The 24,062-nt window shown below is 36.6% G+C and overlaps 1 protein-coding gene across 2 annotated transcripts; it reads right to left on the reverse strand.

Moving 5' to 3' along the window:
* Positions 1-1,958: 1,958 nt before the first annotated feature.
* Positions 1,959-23,922, reverse strand: LOC106133722 (uncharacterized). 2 transcript variants are annotated; one of them, XM_060952288.1, is made up of 10 exons: positions 23,398-23,922; positions 11,983-12,198; positions 9,245-9,376; positions 8,121-8,855; positions 6,584-6,717; positions 5,918-6,052; positions 5,343-5,458; positions 4,147-4,246; positions 3,168-3,281; positions 1,959-2,571 (listed from the first exon to the last, which is right to left on the reverse strand). In XM_060952288.1, the coding sequence occupies exons 2-10, from the start codon at positions 12,190-12,192 to the stop codon at positions 2,490-2,492; spliced, it is 1,758 nt and encodes a 585-aa protein (XP_060808271.1). In that variant the 5' UTR covers positions 12,193-12,198; positions 23,398-23,922; the 3' UTR covers positions 1,959-2,489. The 2 variants fall into 2 exon arrangements, with proteins under 2 accessions (XP_060808271.1, XP_013188994.1); XM_013333540.2 differs by lacking the exon at positions 23,398-23,922 and adding an exon at positions 19,498-19,705.
* Positions 23,923-24,062: the final 140 nt, after the last annotated feature.

A 24,062-nucleotide genomic window follows, 5' to 3' on the forward strand; every position in this document is an offset into this window, starting at 1 on the left:
TAGCGAGTCTAGCTTCAGTCAAAGATGAATATTATCATGATAGCGCTTTTAAAATTGGTTATTTGATGGCCACGGTAGATATTTTGGAAACTAATATAACGCGGTTGAGGAAAGAAATGGACGAAAAGGAAGGACAGTGGGATGATCCTCAGATTGCTGTAATGTTTGACACACTAAAAGAGCATAATAAAATTATTTTAGAATTGTTAAAATCCTTAAGATTCTACATTGAAAAAAGCAAAGACTCTAATGATTTAATCCCATAAAACCTGCTGATAGCACTATACCATTTTGTCTTAAAGTCATTCCTACCTAAAATCTAAGCCTTAGCTGATTTGGTGACATTAGGTATATCCTAAAGAGAATTCACTAAGAATTTCGTTTCGTTTTTTTACTATTTTTCTACGTCACAACCCAACTGTCAATTATAGCGAAGAATATGACGCGCTAAGCCAATAGCAGCCAAGAATCAAAATCGCGCAAACAAAGTTTTCATATATTGGAGCATAAATAATAACACCTAGCCTGGCGGAAGATCTTCCCTTTGGTGGCGGTCGAGCCGAATCATCGCTCCCGCTACATTGGTGACCCCAAAGTGATTGGAAGCAACCTTCTTCAGCATCAACTCCAATCCTCACCATCATCACGATTATTGACAATTGGTGTGTGACCTTAGTCATGTCGTCATAGTATTCCCCCCTAAGACCGGTGGTCTAAAATATTGATCTTGCTGTGCAATCTGTGAAGATGAAGATTTCAGTAGCTTACAAGTGCCAGTTGTCTCCCAGTGAGTCGGGAGTTGCTCCAAGTCTTAGTGAGTCAGGAGTGAATTCTTTTTCTCCTTTGTTGTAATATTCAAAAAAGTGTCTCAGTCATTTTTTTTATCAAATACATTAAAAAATAAATTTCTGAACATTGAATATGTTTATTTACACAAAACAATATTAGGCGACGAAGAAACAGCAGTAGAGTAAGAATTTGTAAAAAAAATCTGTCTGTCTGAGAACAATAGCTTTTTTTTGCATGCAGTACCTACCGCCTTGTGTGAGTTAAGAGTCTTAACTTAAGACGGCAAGTGAGACAGGTCATGATGTCGGCCGCATGATTTTCCCGGGAAAGAGATGCAGTGGTTCTATTATTTTTAGTATTGGTGCCGGGAACCACACGGCATGTTCATAACAGTGATATGAAATAAAATAATGAGAAAGCTAAAACATTTTATTTTATTTTCAGTCTATTTAAACCTCAGATTTTTAAACATCAAAAATTCAATTAACACTAACTATATAAGTAAAGTAACTTATTTAAATAAGTATCTAGGTATATAAATCACTGGGAAGTAAGCTATTTACATACATAATGATGGGTAGGTACTTAGGATCCGTACTAATATTATAAATGTAAAAGTGTATGTATTTGTTAGTCCGTCTTTCACGTCAAAACCATTGGTCTCCATGAAATTTTGCGAATATATAGTGCGGAGGGCGAAGAAGGACATAGGGTTTATTCTCGCGGGCGGATCCGTGGGCGAAAGCTAGTATAACTAAACATGTACAACTATAATGAAATCAAGCGCCAATCAAAAGTTTCTAGATAAAATGCGCTGGCCCTAGCATAGAATCGGAACAGAACGGCATTGCCTTTTGGCGCTCTTGTATGATTGTAAAAAAAACAATCAATTCGAAAGGTCCTTGAAATTTCTGGTATCCCCAGGAATAAAAAATGTACCTAAATGAATATGCAACAAAATAAAATATATTTTATCTTATACATTACGACAATAAACTTAATAAATGCATTTTTTGAGCATTTATGAACAAGAATTTTATACAAAGGGAAAATTAAGCCTACATAGCATTTTGTACTTTTATTTTAAGTACAAATGTGAAATATCTTCAATATGAACTTATATAGTAATTTACAACAGGTTAATTTAAAAACAACTACCTACCTTTTTGTTTAAGTAACAACAAAATACATCAACGGTATAATTTTTCTCTTAAAAAAACTTTAAAGGCCTTAAAGAGCATAGAAATGTTGTTAATGATTTTATATATTTCTATACCCTTTACTGTGATACTATGTGCAATAACAGTCTAAGATAAAAATTACCCACCAAACGATTTGCTCACAACGCGATGTTGTGTAAAATAGATATCCATAATACCTATTTGTTATAAAATATAGTCAAGTCGAGTTACTAAAGTGTAAGTTGTACCGTATAAATTTATATTTATTTATTTATGTGATCATTATATGAGTTAAATTTAACGGCTCTGTGAATATGCCTGCTCTTTTATAATTTATATATTTTTTTAGGGTAGATATAAAACGCTACAGCTATGTATATATTCACCTTCTACTAAGTACAAACTATACTCGCGTGTTTTTGTGATGTCAAATGGAACGACGCATGATGGGCAATGTGTCAAAACCTGAGTCCCGTATTTTATTTAAAGAAATTATCAGCCATTTTTTTTTTTTAATTATCACCGCGTTCTAGCTTGGGATTTCCTCAGCGGTTGCATTATTGTCTCCAGCACTACAGCCGCGGCATTCGCTTTGCTGCATCTAAAACATATTGTCAAATAAAATGCGTTATAATGAGCGATATAATTATTTTCTGCGGTTTTAAGTTGATAGATAAGTTATACAAATTTTGGACCTAAAAAAATTTACGGTGTCCAAAAAAAAAAAAAGTGTGAACGAGTTGACTGCATAACCATTTCATGCCATCGATTGTATGATGTTACAATTTAGAACGACTACCGTAGAAAAAGATAATTAATTTGCCAAAACACGTCATCATACATTCAAATGCATTGGTTGTTTAAAAAATACATCATAGGTACATCATGTTTTACCATTTTTGGTGTGCAAAAAGCTTATGACTGAGCTGCTGTTTTTCAGCAGGTGGGTTCTTTTATTGTGTTTATTTTTTAATTATTTTTTTATAAGCCACTACATATTATATCACATACCTACTTACAATTAAACTTTAAGTCTCGACACGAGTCTTTGTTTGTTTTTGTTTTTACTAGCGCAGTTTGACCTGCACTAGCACCTAGGTCATGTGTGTATGAAATTGTAAATTATTCTGTGTAGCAAACTCAAACAAATGAATTATCTATCTATCTGTCTATGTTATAGGTACAAATATTGTTTACCTGGGGAACATATCGTTGCACTTGAGTTCAGTCCAGCCCGAGAACGCCTCGTACAACATGGTGTCGAGAGCTCTGTCCGCCGGCAGCTCGCCCGTCAGCATCCTCAGTGCTAGCCTGCCAATTACGAAAGAAATATATTATTTTGAAGGTATGCTATAACAGAATCATGCTTTCTTTTAGACGGCTTCTCAGTGCTAGCCTGCCAATTACGAGAGAAATATATTAGTTTGAAGGTATGCTATAACAGAATCACGCTTTCTTTTAGACGGCTTCTCAGTGCTAGCCTGCCAATTACGAGAGAAATATATTATTTTGAAGGTATGCTATAACAGAATCATGCTTTCTTTTAGACGGCCTTGTTAGGCGCTGTTGTTGGATTTATCGCCTCTGAACCAAAAGGTCCCGGGTTCGATTCTCGGTTAGGTCATGATAAATAAGAACATTTTGCGATGAGCCTGGGTCTTGTCCCGGATGTCTATCTATTTAAGTTCTTATTTTAAAATATAGTATCGATGAGTAAGTAGCACGTAATAGATGTAATTTTTATTTTGGTTGACTGAAAGAAATCCCAAAATTGGGATAAGTCCGCCATTGTACATATTCTTCTATAATCCAATGACTGTACTATTTTTGTTACATATCTTTTTATGTGCAATAAAGAGTTTAAAAAACAAACAAAACAAAAAAAAAGCACATACATATACATACATACATATGGTCACGTCTATATCCCTTGCGGGATAGACAGAGCCAACAGTCTTTTAAAGACTGAAAGGCTACGTTCAGCTATTTGGCTTTAAGATAAAATTGAGATTCAAATAGTGACAGGTTGCTAGCCCATCGCCTAGAAAAGAATCCCATGTTTGTAAGTCTATCCTTTCGCCGCCTTTTACGACATCCATGGGAAAGAGATGGAGTGGTCCTATTCTTTTTTTTGTATTGGTGCCGGGAACCACACGGCACATAAAAAAACACGTACCCGTTAATACGAGCCATAGTAGCGTACGGCGGATGGAGTTTGCTGCTGGCAACCAAATTCCTGCAGTACAGCAGCCACACGCAGTCCAGCTCGGTGTAACCTGCAAAAATCGGGGTGAGGATGAAGGTTCGACGGCCTCTGTGGCGCAGCGGTAGTGCGCTTGTCTGTGTCACCGGAGGTCCCGGGTTCGAATCCCGGCCAGGGCATGATGAGAAACGAACTTTCTCTGATTGGCCTGGGTCTTGGATGTTTATCTATATACGTATTTATTATAAAATATAGTATCGTTGAGTTAGTATCTCGTAACACAAGTTTCGAACTTACATCGAGACTAACTCAATCTGTGTAATTTGTCCCGTATATATTTATTATATTTAAGGTTAGCCGTGTGGTTTCTGTCACCGTTTGAATTGAACCGCTGCTGCATATCTTTCTATGTCTATATGCGAACTAAAGGTTAGTAGGGTTTTAACTGTGAATTCCTCGTGTAGACGACGGGCTAGCAACCTATCGCTATTTAAATCTTAATTCCATCATAAATCGTGATTGATTGAACTTGGCCTATCGGTCTTTTCGAGACTGTTGACTGTGTATGACAGGTTGCTAGTGTGAATGGGTCTTTACTCAAAAGGGACATATTTAATTTATATCCACAATTTTTGTTTAACAACGGTGACTATTTCCACTCCACCAACAAACATACATATAATGACTTATACGATACACTTCTTTCGCTTTATCCATATACTCATAACTCAGGAGTTTTGTCACGATTGTTCCTGACCTGCCTTTTGTCAGAACGCCCCCGATTCCACTAAGAGGGGCCTAAAACGCTTATCGGACAGTAGCTGCATCTAAGAAACTGATAAAGCTCTGGGTATCGGTTTGATAAAAAGCGTTAAATGTTTATCAAATTGTGTTACCTGGTGTGCCGTGTGGTTCCCGGCACCAATACAAAAAAATAATAGGTCCACTCCATCTCTTTCCCATGGATGTCGTAAAAGGCGACTAAGGGATAGGCTTATAAAATTGCGATCCTTTTTTTAGGCGATGGGCTAGCAACCTGTCACTATTTGAATCTAAATTAAATCATTAAGCCAAATAGCTGAGCGTGGCCATTCCGTCTTTTCAGGACTGTTGGCTCTGTCTACCCCGCAAGGGATATGGACGTGACCATATGTATGTATGTATGTTACCTGGTCGTTTGGAATCTTTCAGCGAGGATTGCAGATGCTGTAACGCCTGAGCGTTGCCATCAACGTTCCGGGAGAGGCTCGTCTGCTCTCGTGATTGGAGGTGGTTCAAGACGTTTCTGCAAAATATTCAAGGACGAATTTTAATTTCTAACATACATACATACATACATATGGTCACGTCTATGTCCCTTGCGGGGTAGACAGAGCCAACAGTCTTGAAAAGACTGAATGGCCACGTTCAGCTATTTGGCTTAATGATAGAATTGAGATTCAAATAGTGACAGTCTGCTAGCCCATCGCCTAAAAAAGAATCCCAAGTTTGTAAGCCTATCCCTTAGTCGCCTTTTACGACATCCATGGGAAAGAGATGGAGTGGTCCTATTCTTTTTTCATCTCCATCATTTTCCCATGGATGTCGTAAAAGGCGACTAAGGGATATGCTTTTAGGCGATGGGCTAGCAACCTATCTCCATTCTTTCTTTAAGCCCAATAGCTGAACGTGGCCTATCATTCTTCAAGGCAGTTGGCTCTGTCTATGTATATGAAAGGAGAGTGTGAGTCATGAAATCACTTACTTGGTGTTCTTATAAGCTCTTCCGAGGTGTATAGCGGCTCTTGCAGTGCTCATGCCGATCTCCAAGAAGTTCTCCAAAATTGTTTTGCCGATGTTAAAGTCGTCAAAGTCTTGCTGCCGGAGGTTCTGGCGTTTCCTGAAAGACAACACATATATATTCACGTCTATATCCCTTACGGGGTAGACAGAGCCAACAGTCTTGTAAAGACTTGCCACGTTCAGCTATTTGGCTGAATGATAGAATTGAGATTCAAATAGAGATAGTTGCTAGCCCATCGCTTAAAAAAGAATTCCAAGTTTGTAAGCCTATCCCTTAGTCGCCTTTTACGACATCCATGGGAAAGAGATGGAGTGGTCCCATTCTTTTTTGTATTGGTGCCGGGAACCACACGTCTACTTACATACATTCATATAATCACGTCTATATCCCTTGCGGGGTAAACAGAGCCAACAGTCTTGATAAGACTGATAGGCCACGTTCAGCTGTTTGGCTTATTGATAGAATTAAGAATGAAATAGTGCCAAGTTGCTAGCCCATCGCCTAAAAGAGGAATCCCAAATTATAAGCCTATCCCTAATTTTACAACAATGTTGCCCGGTAGGTATACTGATTTTTACATTAATTTTTGATTTAAAATTTTGATTTTGATTGTGATGTTACACTTACGTGAACGTACTGCCGCTGTCGTGGTGATAATTCGCTAATTCATTCTCCACGGCTTCCACCTTAGTGGGATCCATGAAGAGGGCGTTGAACGCGAAAATATCGGGGTCCTTCAGCATTTTAATTCGTGTTGCTTCCTAAAATTATGATATTCTGTGTATTAAAATTACATTAAAGGTTCAGAATCTTAGAATCTGTCTTTCTCCTATTTCCACTTTAGTTAAAATCATTAACACAAACTAGGCAACTTCTAGGCACACTCCCGCATGTTGATGCTATGCAGGGACTGTACAATTTATAAATTAAATTTTAGTTTGTAGTCATCTTTTTTCTTTCTTTTTATAAGTACATAGTTTTAGCTTTAAATAGATTAGTTTGTAAGTATCTTTTTTCTTTCTTTTTATAAGTAGTTTTTGCTTTAGTTTTAATTTGATTTAATTATAGTTGTATTAAAATATTATTTATTCTATATAATAAAATTATTTTTACGTCTAAAAATAAAAAAAAATTAACACAAATAAAATTACTCGTGAATTTCTATGTTCACAATAGAATAAATAACTAAAATAATATTCGGTTGAACATTCACCCAGAGCCGGATTAACCTTAAGGCAGAGTAGGCAACTGCCTAGGGGCCCAGCATCGACAGGGGCCCCGCCCACTGCACTGCATTCCGAAAATATTTTTTTTTGAATTGAACGAAAATGATAATTAACAAAACTTTTCTTTCTTTTTCAACACCTGTAACACTTTATACATACAGAACCATCTAGTATCTAATATAAGAACTAATATAATCCTTCGAATCGCAACTAACTGGACTTCATGTACGTTGGGGGAATCCCCGATTTGTTGGGTGCGTTCTGTAAGCTTCCGTAGCGTGGTAATAATTTGTAGTGTAATAGTTCCGAAACTTTCAAAATACCTATAACCTACGTATCTTTAATTACAATATGTGATATGAGTTCTGCGATTGCAAGGTAAATTTTAAAAAGTTTATGTGTTCTCCGTATTTGAAGACTTACGATTTTCACATACACAAAACCAAAAGTATTTAAAACAAAAGTGTTCCCGCTATTTCGGCATTCATAGAAAGGATTATGAATTCTAAATGGTGTGAAGAAAGAAACAGAGCACATATATCTTTTATACCTACTAAAAATGAGCTTTTGATTTATAGTTATTTAAAAATTTACTGCGATAAACCTTCTGCCAGTTTTATTGGAGAGAAAAAATTGTTAAAAAGTGCAAAAAAAATATAGTTTTTGGCCAGTAAAAAATAAAAAATAAATTAGTAAAATGTAACTTAGGTAATTTTTTATTGTTCCCTACTAAAATACTATATTTATGTGCAAGGTACTATATTTTTAAAAGCTTTTCTTAAAAAATACTATATTTTGACACTAAAATGTTGGCAACCCTAGTAAAAGGCAAAAAAAAATACATCACATGATTATCAGTCAGAATAGGTAAAGAAAAGGGGCCCGAAAATGGTAGTGCCTACAGGCCCATGACAGGGTTAATCCGGCTCTGCATTCACCTGGTTCTCCCACGCCATTAGCTGAATGTTATGCAGCAGCATCACATCTAGAGACAGAATCCCGAACGAGAGCAAATCCGTGCTATTCGTCGATATTATCTTCCTAGAACTGTTCTGCATAGTGTAATTATCTCCAAAGTAAATGTCTCTCAATTTCGTCATCACTATAGACACGTTGCCTTCCAATAAACTATCATTCAACGCTTTCAGAACTTGTCCAAACTGATCGCTGGCCCTTTTAGAATTGTTCTTAACGACGAAATCGGGATCAGAAGTTATCCAATTATGTAGCTCTTGAACTTTTTCAATCAAATAACTAGTCATTGTGTTACTTTGTAAATAGTCATCATATAAGTTCTCGTCGTTGTAATAATCTTCGTAATCGTCGTGTTTGCGTAATCCAGCTATGTACCCGTCTGATAGTTTGATATCTTTATGTTTATTAATAAATATATCAGGTAATGTTGGTTTGAAGTCAGGAATAGCGTTGTCTTCGTAAGGGAGTTTAGGTTGGTCTTTCTTTTCAATCTTCCTTTCTTCATGATCAATGCTCTCATGTAACGGATGGATTTGAGGTTTCGAAGCTAGATTAGGCTTTCGGTCTCTGTTCGCAATGGCGTTTTTGAAAATCGGTAACTTTTCTAGTATCGGCATTTGGATGTCGTCCTCTGATGGCGGATCTATAGGGTTTTCTGTAGTTGTGTATTTCGAGTTTTTATTTGAGTAGACCGGCTCCTGAAATTTTAATTATTTATTTTATGTTGTTTTTCTTTAGATGTGGTCTCTGCCTGCCTCTCCGGGAAAGAGGCGTGATTTATGTTTGTATGTATGTATTACTTTAAGGAAAATTGAAACACAAGCAAAGGTGGCACAAGGTGGGCGCCATAAGTTCATACATACATAAAATCACGCCTCTTTCCCGGAGGGGTAGGCAGAGACTACCACTATCCACTTGCCACGATCTCTGCACACTTCCTTCGCTTCATCCACATTCATAACTCTCTTCATGCAAGCTCGGCGGTTTCATTCGGTTCATCCCGCTACATATCCTAAATTTCGAGGGAAATTTTATTTTTAAAGGCAAAATTTTATAACCTACAAAAATACAAAACACCGGTACTCACCGGAGAATCGAACAGTTGTTCGGTGTAAGTCTGGCTGGCGCCCCATTTGGTGATGACCACCGTGGCCAGCACCAGCGCCGCGCACACCGCGAAGCAAGATGCGCTTGCGACGATCCATACTTTCAGAGGGACCTGGGAATCAATGACATATTAATGAAACATTTATTTTTATACATACATATGGTCACGTCTATATCCCTTGCGGGGTAGACAGAGCCAACAGTCTTGAAAAGACTGATAATGGCCACGTTCAGCTATTTGGCTTAATGATAGAATTGAGATTCAAATAGTAACAGGTTGCTAGCCAATCGCCTAAAAAAAGATACATAATATTTAAGACCTTGTTGTACTCATATTATGCAAATAAAAGTTTTGAATTGAATTGAATTGAATCCTAATTTTGTAAGCCTATCCCTTAGTCGCCATTTACGACATCCATGGGAAAGAGATGGAGTGGTCCTATTCTTTTTTCATTGGTGCCGGGAACCACACGGCACACGGTTTATTTTTAATCATAAATGTTATACATTTTAATCACGTAGGTACGGGTTAGACAGAGCCAACAGGTGTGAAAAGGCTGAAATGCCACGTTCAGCTGTATGGATTGTTGTTAGAATTGTGATTCAAAGTATAGTGATAAGTTGTTAGCCCATTTCCCTAAAGATATGTATATCTCAAGTTCATAAGCGCCTTTCAAGTTTATTTTCAAGTTGTAGACTTCCCAAGACTGGCTCTGTCAATCCCGTAAGGGATAAAGATATGATTATATGTATGCATGAAATCATTTAGTTGAATGTAATATTAGGTACAGTAAGTACAATTAGTGCTGTGTGGTTCTCGTATCCTTTGAATAGGATAACTCCATTTCTTGCCCATGAATGTGGAAAAATCTAAATTGAACCATAGATAATATTATGAAGTAAATTTAGTTACATTTTCCCACATCAATTCAAATATCTTTTTTTTCTACTCTAGCGGTAACCACAAAGCCCTTTATTGTTTATTAAATACGTACATACATACATACATACATATGATCACGTCTATATCCCTTGCGGGGTAGACAGAGCCAACAGTCTTGAAAAGACTGAATGGCCACGTTCAGCTATTTGGCTTAATGATAGAACCGAGATTCAAATAGTGACAGGTTGCTAGCCCATCGCCTAAAAGAGGAATCCTAAGTTTATAAGCCTATCCCTTAGTCGCCTTTTACGACATCCATGGGAAAGAGATGGAGTGGTCCTATTCTTTTTTGTAATAGTGCCGGGAACCACACGGCATATTAAATACGTACTTCAGTGAAATTTTACTCTCCATGTAGGTAAGCAATTCTCTAAATGGCAAATTGTGAGGTCGCTTACCTCACATCACTAGGCCATACACATTATGGTTATTACGTAACACGGAAACAGACAAACTTACACTTTCAAATGTTTAGCCATCCACGACTGACATTTGCTGGCAGCTTTTGCCCGCGACTTCGCGACGCTAACAGTTGTTTACGAAAGTTTTAAACTTTATATTATTATATAATTTTATTTAATTAACACGCAAATTGCATAGCAACTAGGTATATTCTTATAAAATATATATATATGGGAAACTTGGGATTCTTCTAGAAGGCAATGTGCTAGCATCCTGTCACTATTTGAATCCTAATTCCATCATTTATCTATACAGTTGCAAGTGGCGTTTCAGTCTTTTCAAGACTGTCGGCTCTGTCTACCTTGCAAGGGATATAGACGAGACTGTAACTACTAATATACTAAAACTGAAAAGACTATTTGTTTTTTATTAACTATTTATTTACGAAGCGGATTTTGTTTGAAGTTAAGCACAAAGTTAGATTAGACCTTCATGGAAATGAAAGGCTTTTATTTCTAGAAATTTCTTCCACGGTATTGAAGCCTCGGTTAAAAGCTAGCAGAGGTATAATTTTGAAGGAACATCTACGTGTTGCCTAACTTATATGCTATCACAGGTAACGGTTGCGCAGGCGCATATAACCCGCTATTAGTCTTTCCGCATTACGTATGTCCCGGTGTTACCTCACTGTATCAGGAGTAGGTATACATTGCAAGAATGCCAAAAATACAACTAAGTAGAAGAAGTTATCTATTACAATATTAATTTGGATGCCGTAAAAGGCGACTAAAAGATAAGCTTATAAACTTGGGATTCTTCTTTTAGGCGATGGGTTAGCAACCTGTCACTATTTGAATCTCAATTCTATCATTAAGCAAAACAGCTGAATGCGGCATATCAGTCTTTTCAAGACTGTTGGCTCTGTTTACCTCGCAAGGGATATAGACATGATTATATGTATGTATGTAAGTAGACAGACAAAACCTTTAATAGTAATAAAATGCTTGTTACTATTAAATGGTCATTGTATGAATGGTCAATTCAAACGAAGCCAAAAAAAAAATAAAGTTGAATAACAAGAACTACAAATAAGTAAGAATGTTTTCACACACAATGCCTAGATCTAAGCGGCAGCAGTCGGCGGGCGGTCCAGTTCACCCCGCTCGTCTCTTTGTCGCCCCTGGTACCGCTAGACCCTTTTCTTGTTTCATTCAGCTTATCAACATTTATGTATCACTCACACTCGGTTTAGCTGGGATGACACTCGGCTCCAATCCGTTATCATGGTAGCTCGACTCTCGCAAGAGGAAGACGGAGGCCGCTTCTCAAAATCGCTCATTCGACTTACTTATCAATATTTTTGTATTACTCACACTCGGTTTAGCTGGGATGCTTTCACAAATAATAGGTCTCGGCGGTAGCGGTCGACGAGCGGTTATATTCACCCCGCTCGACCGATTTGCCCCGCTGGTACCGCTAGACCCCGCGTTCGGGTACACTCGGCTCCAATCCGTAGTCATGGTAGCTCGACTCTCGCAAGAGGTGGAGGAAGGAGGCCGCTTCTCAAATTCGTATTGGAACATTTCGATCTGAAAAAAGAAATCAGTTCTATTTTAAAATTGTACATTGCAGTCTCAGTACAAGTGATGCGTAGGTATTAACTCATTGCCTAAAAGAAGAATCCCAAGTTAACCTGTCACTATTTGAATCTTAATTCCATCATACAGCTATACAGCTAAACGCGGCTTTACAGTATTTTCAAGGTAGCTCTGTCTACCCCGCAAGGGATACGGACGTGATTATATGTAGTATGTAGCTTACGTTGGTCTTTTTCTACTTGGTTTGGCGATCGCTTAAGCATACGTATGCGTGCCAATAGAATAGAATAGAATAGATTTATTTTCAAAATTGGATACAAGGTATCACTTATTGACGTCACATCACTTAAATCTAATTATAACTACTACCGCTTCCAAAGCGCATGTGTAGAAGAAGCGGCGGAACAAACTACACTGCAGCATTTTCATCGGACATCAATATACAAATATAGATCTCTTAAACCTAAATCATGGACGAATGCACATTGTCTACATTAAAAAACATGAATGAATGTAGAACTAGTTATTTCAATACGAATATTTCGTTATTATTTGGTTATTTGGTTCAATATTAGTTGGCCCGGTGTGTACGCCGCTTAACAATATAAAGATTATTAATTTTTCTTAGGATTTAAAAAAGCGTGACGTCCGGATGCAGCGGAAGATGCATCGGCTAACAATAAAGTAAGTGGAGCGAGTCTGATTCAGGTAATGTGTACATACATGCACACAATCGCGCCTATATCCTTTGCGGGGTAGACAGAGCCAAATGTTTTGTAAAGACTGAAAGGCCTCGTCCAGATGTATAGCTTAGTGATGGAGTTGAGATTCAAATAGTGACAGGCTGCTAGCCCATCGATTACAAGAAGAATTCAAATTCAAAAAAATTCTAATATTTTTATTCATTATTATAGGATACTACATATCGCTTAATAATTGTCAAAACGTTTGATTTCACAATATTGGTTGACTTCAAATAAATTACTAAAATTGATGTAGGTATGTATGTTATGTTCAAAGAAGTTGGAAATGTTATACAAACTCCTTCTTGTTATGTTCTTGTTTATCTGTGGTGCGGCGTCCCATGCGCGCGCATCTTCAAAAACACCTGGTTTCGTGTCCCGCTATGTGGTTTTATTGCATGAATATTTATAAATAGCTATAAATATACATACATACATATGGTCACGTCCATATCCCTTGCGGGGTAAACAGAGCCAACAGTCTTGAAAAGACTGAATGGCCACGTTCAGCTATTTGGCTTAATGATAGAATTGAGATTCAAATAGTGACAGGTTGCTGTGCCATCGCCTAAAAATAAGAATCCCAAGTTTGTAAGCCTATCCCTTAGTCGCCTTTTACGACATTCATAGAAAAAGAGATGGAGTGGTCCTATTCTTTTTTGGTATTGGTGCCGGGAACCACACGGCACTCTATAAATATATATTAAGAATCCTAAGTTATTTAGCCATTCCTTAAGTCGTTTACGTCATCATGTATGGCTAGAATCAATCTGCTTGCTAGGAGTAGTGCCGTGTGGTTCTGACACTAGGACCACTACATATCTTTGCCATGGATCGTGATCTCAGTGACATGTTGCTAGCCTACCGCCTACGAGATGTTAGCAATTATTTATTTTACATAGTTTATTTATATGTTACTAGCTGTGCCTGCGACTTCGTCCGCGCGGAATAGTTATATTGGGCATCATTGAAGCCCTCAACGATGAATAATTTTCCCCGTTTTTTTCACATTTTCCATTATTTCTTCGCTCCTCATAGTTGCAGCGTGATGCTGTATAGCCTAATGCCTTCCTCAATAAATAATCTATTCAACACAAAAAGAATTTTTCAATTCGAACCAGTAGTTCCTGAGATTAGCGCGTTCAAACAAACAAACAAACTCTTCTGCTTTATAATATTAGTATAGATTTATTTTACAAATCGTTTCAACATACATAATTATATGTTGTATAAGTAAAAAGGTGTAATAAAAATGTATTCCAATGTCGATGATTAATAATGTTTTTGACAGCCGGCCTTTTTGAATTGACGATGGAATCATTCTGCTGCTTACGTTTGACTTGAGAAAATCTCTGTTCTAACCTAACCCCATAAAATGTTTGTTTAAATTATTCCTGCTTACTAATGAATAATGAATAAAGAAAAAGAGAGAAATCCCAAGTTTATAAGCCTATCTCTACGTCGCCTTTTACGCCATGTCCTCAGGTAGGTATCTGAAATGATCATATCGTGGTCATTAGACCACATACCGACAGCCGTGAGGTTATCAATGAGAAGAGAGAACAATGAGACGCAGTCACGGGCGCGGTGCGAATGTCAACGTGGGAATCTCTCCTAAACAATAGTTTACCTCGATGACAGCGGTCAGCGCCCTTCAAAAGATTTCATACATACTTATACATAATCACATGTCTATATAAGTATGCCTTGGGGGTAGACAGAGTTAACAGTCTTGAAAAGACTGAAAGTCTACTTTTAGCTGTAGGTATGTCATAATAATGATAGAATTGTGAAAAAAAATAAAAGCGTAGTAAAAATAAGTGACAGATTGTTAAAATCTGTAGTGCCGTGTGGTTCCCGGCACCAATAAAAAAAAAGAATAGGAACACTCGTATAGTCGTAAGGCGACTAAGGATTAGGCTTATAAACTTGGGATTCTTTTAGGCGATGGGCTAGGGTCTTTTCAAGAATGTTGGCTCTGTCTACCCCGCAAGGGATATAGACGTGACCATATGTATGTATGTATGATACCAGTAAATAACGATGGCTTGATCCTTAGTATGTTATATTTCAGAAAAAAACTCGTGTAAAGATACAATGTCGGAGCAAAAACATATCGTAAGTAATTTTCCTACGGCCTTGTCATATCATTTTTCCACATTGACAAAATACAAAATGTACGGCTAGCAACGCGAAAGCAGCAGCAGTTAACAGCCAAGAAAGTAAGCAGCGCGGCCGTCGCTAACAATGCAGTGTAGTTTGTTCCGCCGCTTCTTTTACACATGCGCTTTGGAAGTTAGTAGTTATAATGAGATTTGAGTGATGTGACGTCAATAAGTGATACCTTGTATCCAATTTTGAAAATAAATCTATTCTATTCTAATACCCATCTTTTGTCGTCGGCTAACAAAAGGGTAACGAGCGAGAAAGCAACGGATCCCTAACCTTGCTCTCGGAAGCTCACATTTATCTCACTCTAGTTACTTTAAAATGTGAGGCATTATAGATAACTACTGTAATCTGCTGTAATTCTATATAACTGTGCGCCCAGGCAGCGCGAAATGGGGTAAGAGTCGTGAGAAATTGTGAGAGTCTTGTAAAAAAAAAAAGTTTTGAAATTAGAACAATTTTCCGTGATTCCTCCTTTCTAACGTTGGCGTCGTCTATAACCACGATACAAGAGGAAGTCAGAATTAACTCACGTCTGCCTTGTCTTTGGCACATAGGGGCAGGGAAATTAGAAAATTAAGCCCACTTAGATCATGTTTGTAGGAAGTATAGTTAAAAAGTTATTTATTCCTACAGAAGATAGAAGGAGAAAAGAGGAGAGAAATAATAAGTTTAAAATGTCTATATTATAGAGTTGCCACGAATAGTGAATTGGCCGAATACCGAATATTCGGCAACGCGGTCGGCCGAAGCGCCGAATATTCGGCCGACGAATATTCGGCACGAAATACATCCCTAAAATCTTTCCACTGCATTTATTCTATTTTCGTGCTTCTTTTGCCATACCCAACTTTCGCTCCCATTCATTAATTTCGGGACCAACACGCCCCTATGCACAGCCAGTCGAGCCTTTTTGGACAGTTTCTGACTGCTTATAAAGGCATGCAAAGCTCCATTCACCATGTTCACTCTCCTTTCAATACCACTATCACACTTGCCATCTGATGTAAACTTTGATCCTACTCGTAGATATACAAACTCTTTCACTTGTTCAACTTTTTTTTTAAGTAACTAATGAAAATGATGGTACTATTGAAATACATGACAGTTTCTGGAACTGAAGTAGCAACAGATAATATGCGAAATGCTAATGATTAGGTAGACGTGGAGAAGAGTGCTGTGGCAAACCAGTTGGATTTTTATTTGAAAACAGTTCGCTTAGATCGGAAGGCCGACCCTTACAACTAACTTGTGGTTCGCAAACGAAAAACAATTCCCAAACCTTTCGAAATTTGCTAAAGTTTATCATTCTTCTCCTGGAAGTAGCGTGTATAGTGAAGGTTATTTTCTGAGGCTGGTATTATTTACGATGAATAGCGTAATCGTTTGCAACCAAAAATGCTGAAAAGCTTGTTTTTATTCATCATAACTTACCACTGGTCAATTTTAATTACTAAAGTGTTGTAATTTGGAATTAGATACATAATTTTGAGTAATATACGTGTCTTTTTTACATAATTTGGTATTCGGTATTCGGCCGAATAATAGGTACTATTCGGCCGAATACCGAATAGCAAAAAAAGTGGCCGAATAGGCCGAATACCGAATAATTGCCGAATATTCGTGGCATCTCTACTATATTATACGTAAAAATTAAGAATATTTGACAATAAAAGCTCTTTTTGACATATCTCTAACAAACAAAATCATGGCAACCGCTATGGCGTAGGTATACCAAGAAGGTTGCCTACAATGTTTGACCCTGGTGAAAATGTTTTGCTTTCAATCTCGCATTTTTTGACGTTGGAAAGAGACTAACTATACTATACCTACCTAGTTGTAATAGTTTTTTTTTTATTCACCTCATTTGTCTATCGCCTTTCTACCTATTAATTCCGGGAATTCGAGAAAACCTCTCTCAGTGTGGTTCCCTGCCCTCTATATAATAGAACCACTCCATATCTTTCCTATGGATGGCTTATAAACTTGGGATTCCTTTTGTAAGCGATAGGCTAGCAACCTGTTACTATTTGAATCTGAATTCCATCATGACACGTTCAGCTGTATACCTATACAGCTGAACGTGTCCTGTCAGTTTTTCAAGACCGCTGGCTCTGTCTACCTTGCAAGGGATATATAAGGCGTTGTCTTTCTACTTTATCACCAATTTTAATCATGAATGAAAAAAGCGGCGACGGGTCACAAGTCATAGTTTCTATTTCCGGAGCCCCAACACGGAGATAACGGAATCAATATAACTATGGTTAGGTCAAGGGTTGGCTGCTGTCTTTTCTATTAAGCACTTTCTTTCATCTTTTTAATCTTTTTCACATAACAAAATACTCGTGTCTTCCTTTGCGTACACAGACAAACAGTCTATTAAAAATAAAATTGGTAATACATTCCTCTAGTGCAGCTTTTACCATGATCCAAAAGGTAATCCATCCAATGAGTCTTGGATGTTTATCTTTATAGGTATTTATAATAAAAATAGTTAGCTGTTCCGGCAAACGTTGTTCTGCATTTTGTGGGTATGAAAAATAGATGTTGGCCGATTCTCAGACCTTCTCAATATGCTCACAAAATTTCATGAGAATCTCAGGAACTACTGGTTCAAATTGGAAAATTCTTTGTGTTGAATAGACCATTTATCGAGGAAGGCTTAAAGCTATATAATATCAAGCTGCAGCTATGAGGAGCGAATAAATAATGGGAAATGTGAAAAAAAAAAACGGGGAAAATTATTCATCTTTCAGGGCTTCAATGATGCCCAAAATAACTATTTCACGCGGACGAGAATAAGATATAGATCTTTAGTATCGTTGCGTTAGTATGTCATAATACTAGTCTCAAACTTAACTCAATCAGGTGTCATCTGTCACATATATATAAAAAAATAGGTTAGGTTTGGGGCAACGGTTGCTGAGGTCAGACCGGTCAGTTCAAGGTGCGACTTATTGACAATGATCCAGGATTGATTTGTGTGAGTGATGCAACTCCCATCTGACATCCGCAAACTCAACAGAAAACCTTAGGCAGCATTGGTTTCAATTCCTGAAGAAACACGGTTTCCTCACGATCTTTTCCCTCACCGTCAGATCATCGGTTAGTACTCCATCAAAATTTTTCCATCAGAATTGTCCGGCAGAAAAGAGGTAGGATCTGCTATGACCACGAAATTCGAACTCCTTTACCGTGATTCGGGTGCGCGTTTTGTCATGACCACCTCCTACCATCGAAGTTAACAAATCAGCATATTTGCATAATAAGTCACATTGTTCTGTACCAATAATAACTGATTTCCATTCGTTTCATATTCATTTGTAGGAAACGCAGACGATGAGTTTCAGTTTTTTGTTTTGAAGTTTTTATAGAAAGAAAGAAGTCCAGTTTTTAAACCATACGTTAGTAGGTATAATATCTGACATACATAAGTTTAAATATAAAAAGTATTTATATTTATTTTAGATAATTGAGACGGATTCACTCAAAAATTACTGGACCTTTTTATCTGGTTCATAGACAAGGCAAGATTTAAATTAGATACTTTAAGGCTTAATACGCGTCACAAGTTTATTTTGTTTGTAAATTCGTGTATAAAAAAATTACAGTTTGAAATCGGAAGTATTTTAGTGACCAAAGATACAGCTCAGATAAGTAGGTATAAAAAATAATTAAAACAAACAGTGATGCATATTTTCGGGGCGTTAACATTATGTCGATACTGCATAATACAATATTATCCATCAAATTTTATTTAACTGGAAAGAAGTACTTAGTTACTTGTTTATAAAAATGATATTCTCCAGAGGTAGGTAGACTTACAATCGAAGTTTTCTATCGATATCATGGAATATATTTAATTCTATACCTACTTAAAATACCTATCGTCGCAGTTTATGGATGAAGGAACATGATAATTATTGTTTCTGTTGATTTGTATCGGTTACCTATCAACCACATTGGCCACCACACCACCCCTACACGCTTCAGAGAACATTATTTTTTACTTGCAGGCTGTTAAATAATTAGGTCAAATTTTATATTAACTCAACTCCACACACAAAGAGAATGAAATGTCTTTTCACTGATTTAATTACAATACGTAATGAGAAATGTCAGCCGCACATACATTATTAATTATAAAATACGAGGTTATTGCGTAGGTATTTTTCGATAGTAGAATGTTTTAACTATAATGTAAAATTTATCCTAACTATTAAAATATACCTTATCTTAAAATGGAAAATGGACCTAATATTTAAATTATTTTAAATCTCCATATTAACAAGCAACACGATTTAATGTGTCAGTGGCAGTAGTCTGATTATGTGCATGCAAATTTCCATTAGGACCAAATAAAATGCATAAAACCTACCTCAACACAAATTCCAAGTTAGAACTTGTAAATAACCAAGTCACTTTATCGACTTTTAAACCGATCGGTGTCACAACACTAGCACATTTTTTTTTTATAAAACGCCGAATCAAATAATTTCAAAACGGCCAGAATTCCTTTTTTCTTAAAATTTGTCTCGAACAGTCGGAAGTTATAAAACGAGCTATACAGCCAAGCGTGCGGCTAAACCGGCAGTTTTTGTTGCACTAAAGTATGGTAACACGACAACAGTTAGGTACATAGGACAACAAACTGTGAAATGGCGAAAGTAAGCAAAGATGATGCGCGTGTAACGCAGAAATTATTCTCATTTAATTAGCCATTTTAATTTTTGAATGCACCAATTGCAAGACCTTTAACATCTCTAGTGAAATTTCTTGTCGTTCAAAAACAAACTTTTTGGCGGTAACGACGCTAATAACAATTAAGTTACGTAAAGAGTTACCGAAATATATATCATGCCTAATATTATTGCGCGGGTTTTATAGTTATTATGCCTATTTCCTTATGAGACTTTCACCAATTAACACTCAAAATACATATTCTTCTATTGATGAAATAGTCAGATAGCCACTCAAAGGGTATACTTATTTGAATTCAAGTAGGTAAGTATTTAAACCTACACATGCAGATAATTGCTTAAGTATATATCTAGTTATTAACACTAAGTAGGTTATATTGAAAGTACCTAATGAGACAAGATTACAATCAAAACAATTTTCCTAGTAAGGAAAATTAGGTAAGTAGTTAGGTAAAAGAAAATAAAACAAGGGTCAGTGTTTGGCCAAGATAGGTATAAATATACATATAATGGCACCCTGTACTTAGCGATGTCATAATGGTTACTGGGACCCTTTTTTCTTGGTTTTAGTAAGAGACAAATACGGAAATATTGTTTTTGTGCCTTTTCATACCGCCCATGATACTTCTCGTAAGCAAAATTGCAAAGCACATACCTAGCTTGTAGTCTATCTCGCTGTGATAATCAAATAAAATCATCTATACTAATATTATACGATTGAAATTATTCATCCTACTTACTTCGAGGCTAACTATATCTGTGTAATTTGTCAAAAAAATCCTTGAGGGCTTCAATGATGCCCAAAATAACTATTCCACGCGGACGAAGTCGCGGGCACAGGTAGTTGATAATATACAGTAAGTAGCCTTATTTTGGCGTTATTAAGAAGTCGCGTCGAAACCGGCTTTCAATCATTTAATCGCGCCAGTTTTGCAGATCGGCGTAACGGCGCACATAAAACTTATATCACCTCATTTTGGTAAGAAGTTAAGTACCTACTTAGGTAATATATTTTATCATATCATTTTAATCGAAAAAAAAGGAATCGGTATAAATTCTATTTCGTTAATTAAATTCTATTTACGTGGATTAGTGTAGTGATCATCCCTCCAGCAGTCCAATATTTATTATTCCACAGGGGCTTACGTCATACGTCAAAATTAAAAAAAAATACAATCTCGGCAGAATCACCGAAAGTCCAGTGGAAGCCATAATGTAAAAGAGAAAGAAAGAACAAGTACAATCGTAAGTTTTTTTTTTAATTCGTTCTGTCACTTGTTTGCTATAGACTAAAAGTACTGTAACAAGGGGAAAGGGAATTTTATTGAAAGAGTGGTCAACAGATACAATACCTTTGTAGTTACTTAGGTACTCAATGCAACTTGTACAGTTTTTTAAACTTTCTTCAAGTATTAAGACCGTACTGAAGTATAGAATCAAAGTGTTTCAATATTAATTATAAGAATTTTTAAATGGCAAATCTAAAATTAAATTTAACCTAATACCCGCTACATTCTTTTCAGATGTCCTTTGTAAATTTTGTAGATAGTAATTAAGAAGATAATAGACACACGAAGTCCCTTTTTAATAGGAAATCCCGAAGTCCCTCATTACAGACTACTCATTTCCTACCCATGCTTTCCTTGGCGCCATCCGTCCATTTAGTTTTCGGTTTTCTTCCATTTCTACTGCTTTTCACAAGGTTTTTGCCCGTTTACTTTTTCCAAAAAGAAGAGCCCGTGATCCGTCTGTGACCATAGACCAAAGAGATATCTGAATTAAAAAACTCAAAGTGAAATTTATAAATTTATGTAGCTTATATAACTACTTAATTAATCGTACATATGTCCCATGACAATGCAAACAAAAGAATTAAATATTATTATTAATGAGAACTTAATCCTTAGGTAAATTTAATAAACAGCTGAATACATTACTCTCCTTTTTAAGCATTCGCGTGAAGCAGACGTGGACCGGATAACGGCATCTCTGCCGATGCAACCTTGCGACCTAGAAGTGAAGGCGGGTTGCACAGACATTCGTAAGTTCAACGTTAACTAACACTTAGCCTCTGTTGATTAACGATACATTCATAAAATCATGCCTCTTTCCTGAAGGGTAGGCAGAGACTCCATATTATAGACACATAGGTACTTGCCACGATCTCTGCATGCTTCTTATCTAAGCATATAAACAATTTCCGGATTATGATTGAGATTGATAAACGAGGAGCTTATAGTCACGAGTCATGATTTAATTTAACTCTTTGATAACCGAGGAGCTTATATAGGTAACGAGTGATAATTTAATTTAACTCAAGAATCACGAAATAACATGCCGTAACAGTGTGGTGTTTGTTAACCTAACTCAGCTTGAATCATTGGATTTGACTTTTATAATACCACAATGGGATATAACCCACAATCGAATGACGATGAGGGTATAATGGTAAAATGCTCGTCTCTCAGTTGTTGAAATAAGTTGACTGAGTATTTCCTGATGCGAACTTACAAATTTTCATTGTTCATTCATTCGGCTTGAGGATCTTCGCAGAATATAAATAATCTATGGTTTGCGATAGGTATATTATTATGACAAATATACGCGAGAGAACCAGAAAACCAAAGTTAGGTACTTAGTTAGCCATAAACAACCGTACACTTTGTTAAATAAAAGCAATGTAGAAGACATTTGTTACACTTATTGCTACTTTAAATCATTTTTGTGCAACTCGTCACGGACGCATCGCTCTTATTTCCGAAGCGTTAATTTAACATAACAAAGCTTGCAAATAAAGGTGTCGCCATTATGAATAGCGCAAATATTTTTCTGTCACGGTTTGTCTAATTGGTGAAAATTGGTGGAAAGTTTTGAGAGACGTCGACACCAAAGCATGGTTTTGATAGATTTGGCACAGACTTTAATCTTGATGGCATTAGTTTGACCCGGTTGCGACGTACCCTGGAGTATCTTTTTCGCATGGATGTCGTAAAAGGTGACTAAGGGAATAGGAGCACTTCCATCTAGTGCAAGCTTCCATGTTGAACTGGTAGCGAGAATCAACGGAAAAATTATTTAACTTGGGATTTTTTTTTATGCGAAGTAATCTATGTCACTAACACTAAGCCATACAATTTAGAACTGAATTGTAAATACATATGCGATAAATAAACTGAAATTAACCCATAGCAATATTACAAACTAGCTGTGCCCGCGACTACGTCCGCGTGGAATGGTGGATGAATAATTTTCCCCGTTTTTTTTCACATTTTCTATTATTTATTCGCTCCTAATAGTTGCAGCGTAATGTTATATAGCTTTCTATACAAACCAGTAGTTCCTGAGATTAGCGCGTTCAAACAAACAAACTCTTCAGCTTTATAAGTGTAGATGTTAAATCGTATTTGTTCGTCCGTCTTTCCTACAAAACCACTGGCGTGGAAGGACATACTTTTCAAGCGGACAGAGCCGCAGGCGAAAGCTAGACTAGGTAACTACAATAAATTAAAATAAAGTTTTGGAATGACATTTTAATAATATTGTAATTACAATATTCCTTAATATAAAAATGTACAAACCTAATTTCTCTTATCTTATAACAATTTGTATGAAACACAATTTAACATAAAAATTTACAACTTTAACCACAAACTAGAACGTAATACATCTAATATCTGTACACAATATTCAAATCTATAGTCTGAGTAACGGAATCCGAAATGCGACTAATTTAAAAGGAAATCTCTACATCTATGACTTTTATCATAGACATAAAAAAAATTTGCTCTATGGACGCGCTTCCCGCGCGAATTCTATCAAATCGATGGTTCATAAAAACTTGAGATTCATATTTTAGTCGATGTAACCTGTCACTATTTCCAAATCTCAATTTCAAATAGCGATCCAGCTTCTTCCTGGCTTTAGTCCTGGTTGTATCCTCATCGTAAAATAGGACCCCGGGACCCCCCGAACTGAAGTGCATTCAAGTCACAATGAAAAATTAGATTTTTAAATTGACTGGTTACAAATAGGTTTTTAGACACTCAACTCAACTATAGTCTATGTCACTACTTGATCGCACATAAGAAATTAGTCAAAAAAAAAATGTATGAACTAAAATTCCGGCTTGCCCTACGAAAAATCCTGTTGTCCGTCATTTGAATAGCATGAAAAAAAAACCATCGCTTCAGATTAAAAATAAAAACAACAACGCTATAGACTAAAAAGCAGGCTTAAGATATTT

The sequence above is a fragment of the Amyelois transitella genome, chromosome 28, assembly GCF_032362555.1.
Source record: "Amyelois transitella isolate CPQ chromosome 28, ilAmyTran1.1, whole genome shotgun sequence".
NCBI classification, from domain to species: domain Eukaryota; kingdom Metazoa; phylum Arthropoda; class Insecta; order Lepidoptera; family Pyralidae; genus Amyelois; species Amyelois transitella.

What these genes read in the sequence shown, in the direction of transcription:
- LOC106133722 (XM_060952288.1), bottom strand. Translation starts at nt 12,192, where the DNA reads ATGTTCCAATACGAATTTGAGAAGCGGCCTCCTTCCTCCACCTCTTGC. An exon ending in TAATGGCGTGGGAGAACCAG is followed by an intron (nt 6,718 to 8,120) that starts GTGAATGCAGAG and finishes TCATAATTTTAG; the next exon opens with GAAGCAACACGAATTAAAAT. An exon ending in AGAGCTTATAAGAACACCAA is followed by an intron (nt 5,459 to 5,917) that starts GTAAGTGATTTC and finishes AATATTTTGCAG; the next exon opens with AAACGTCTTGAACCACCTCC.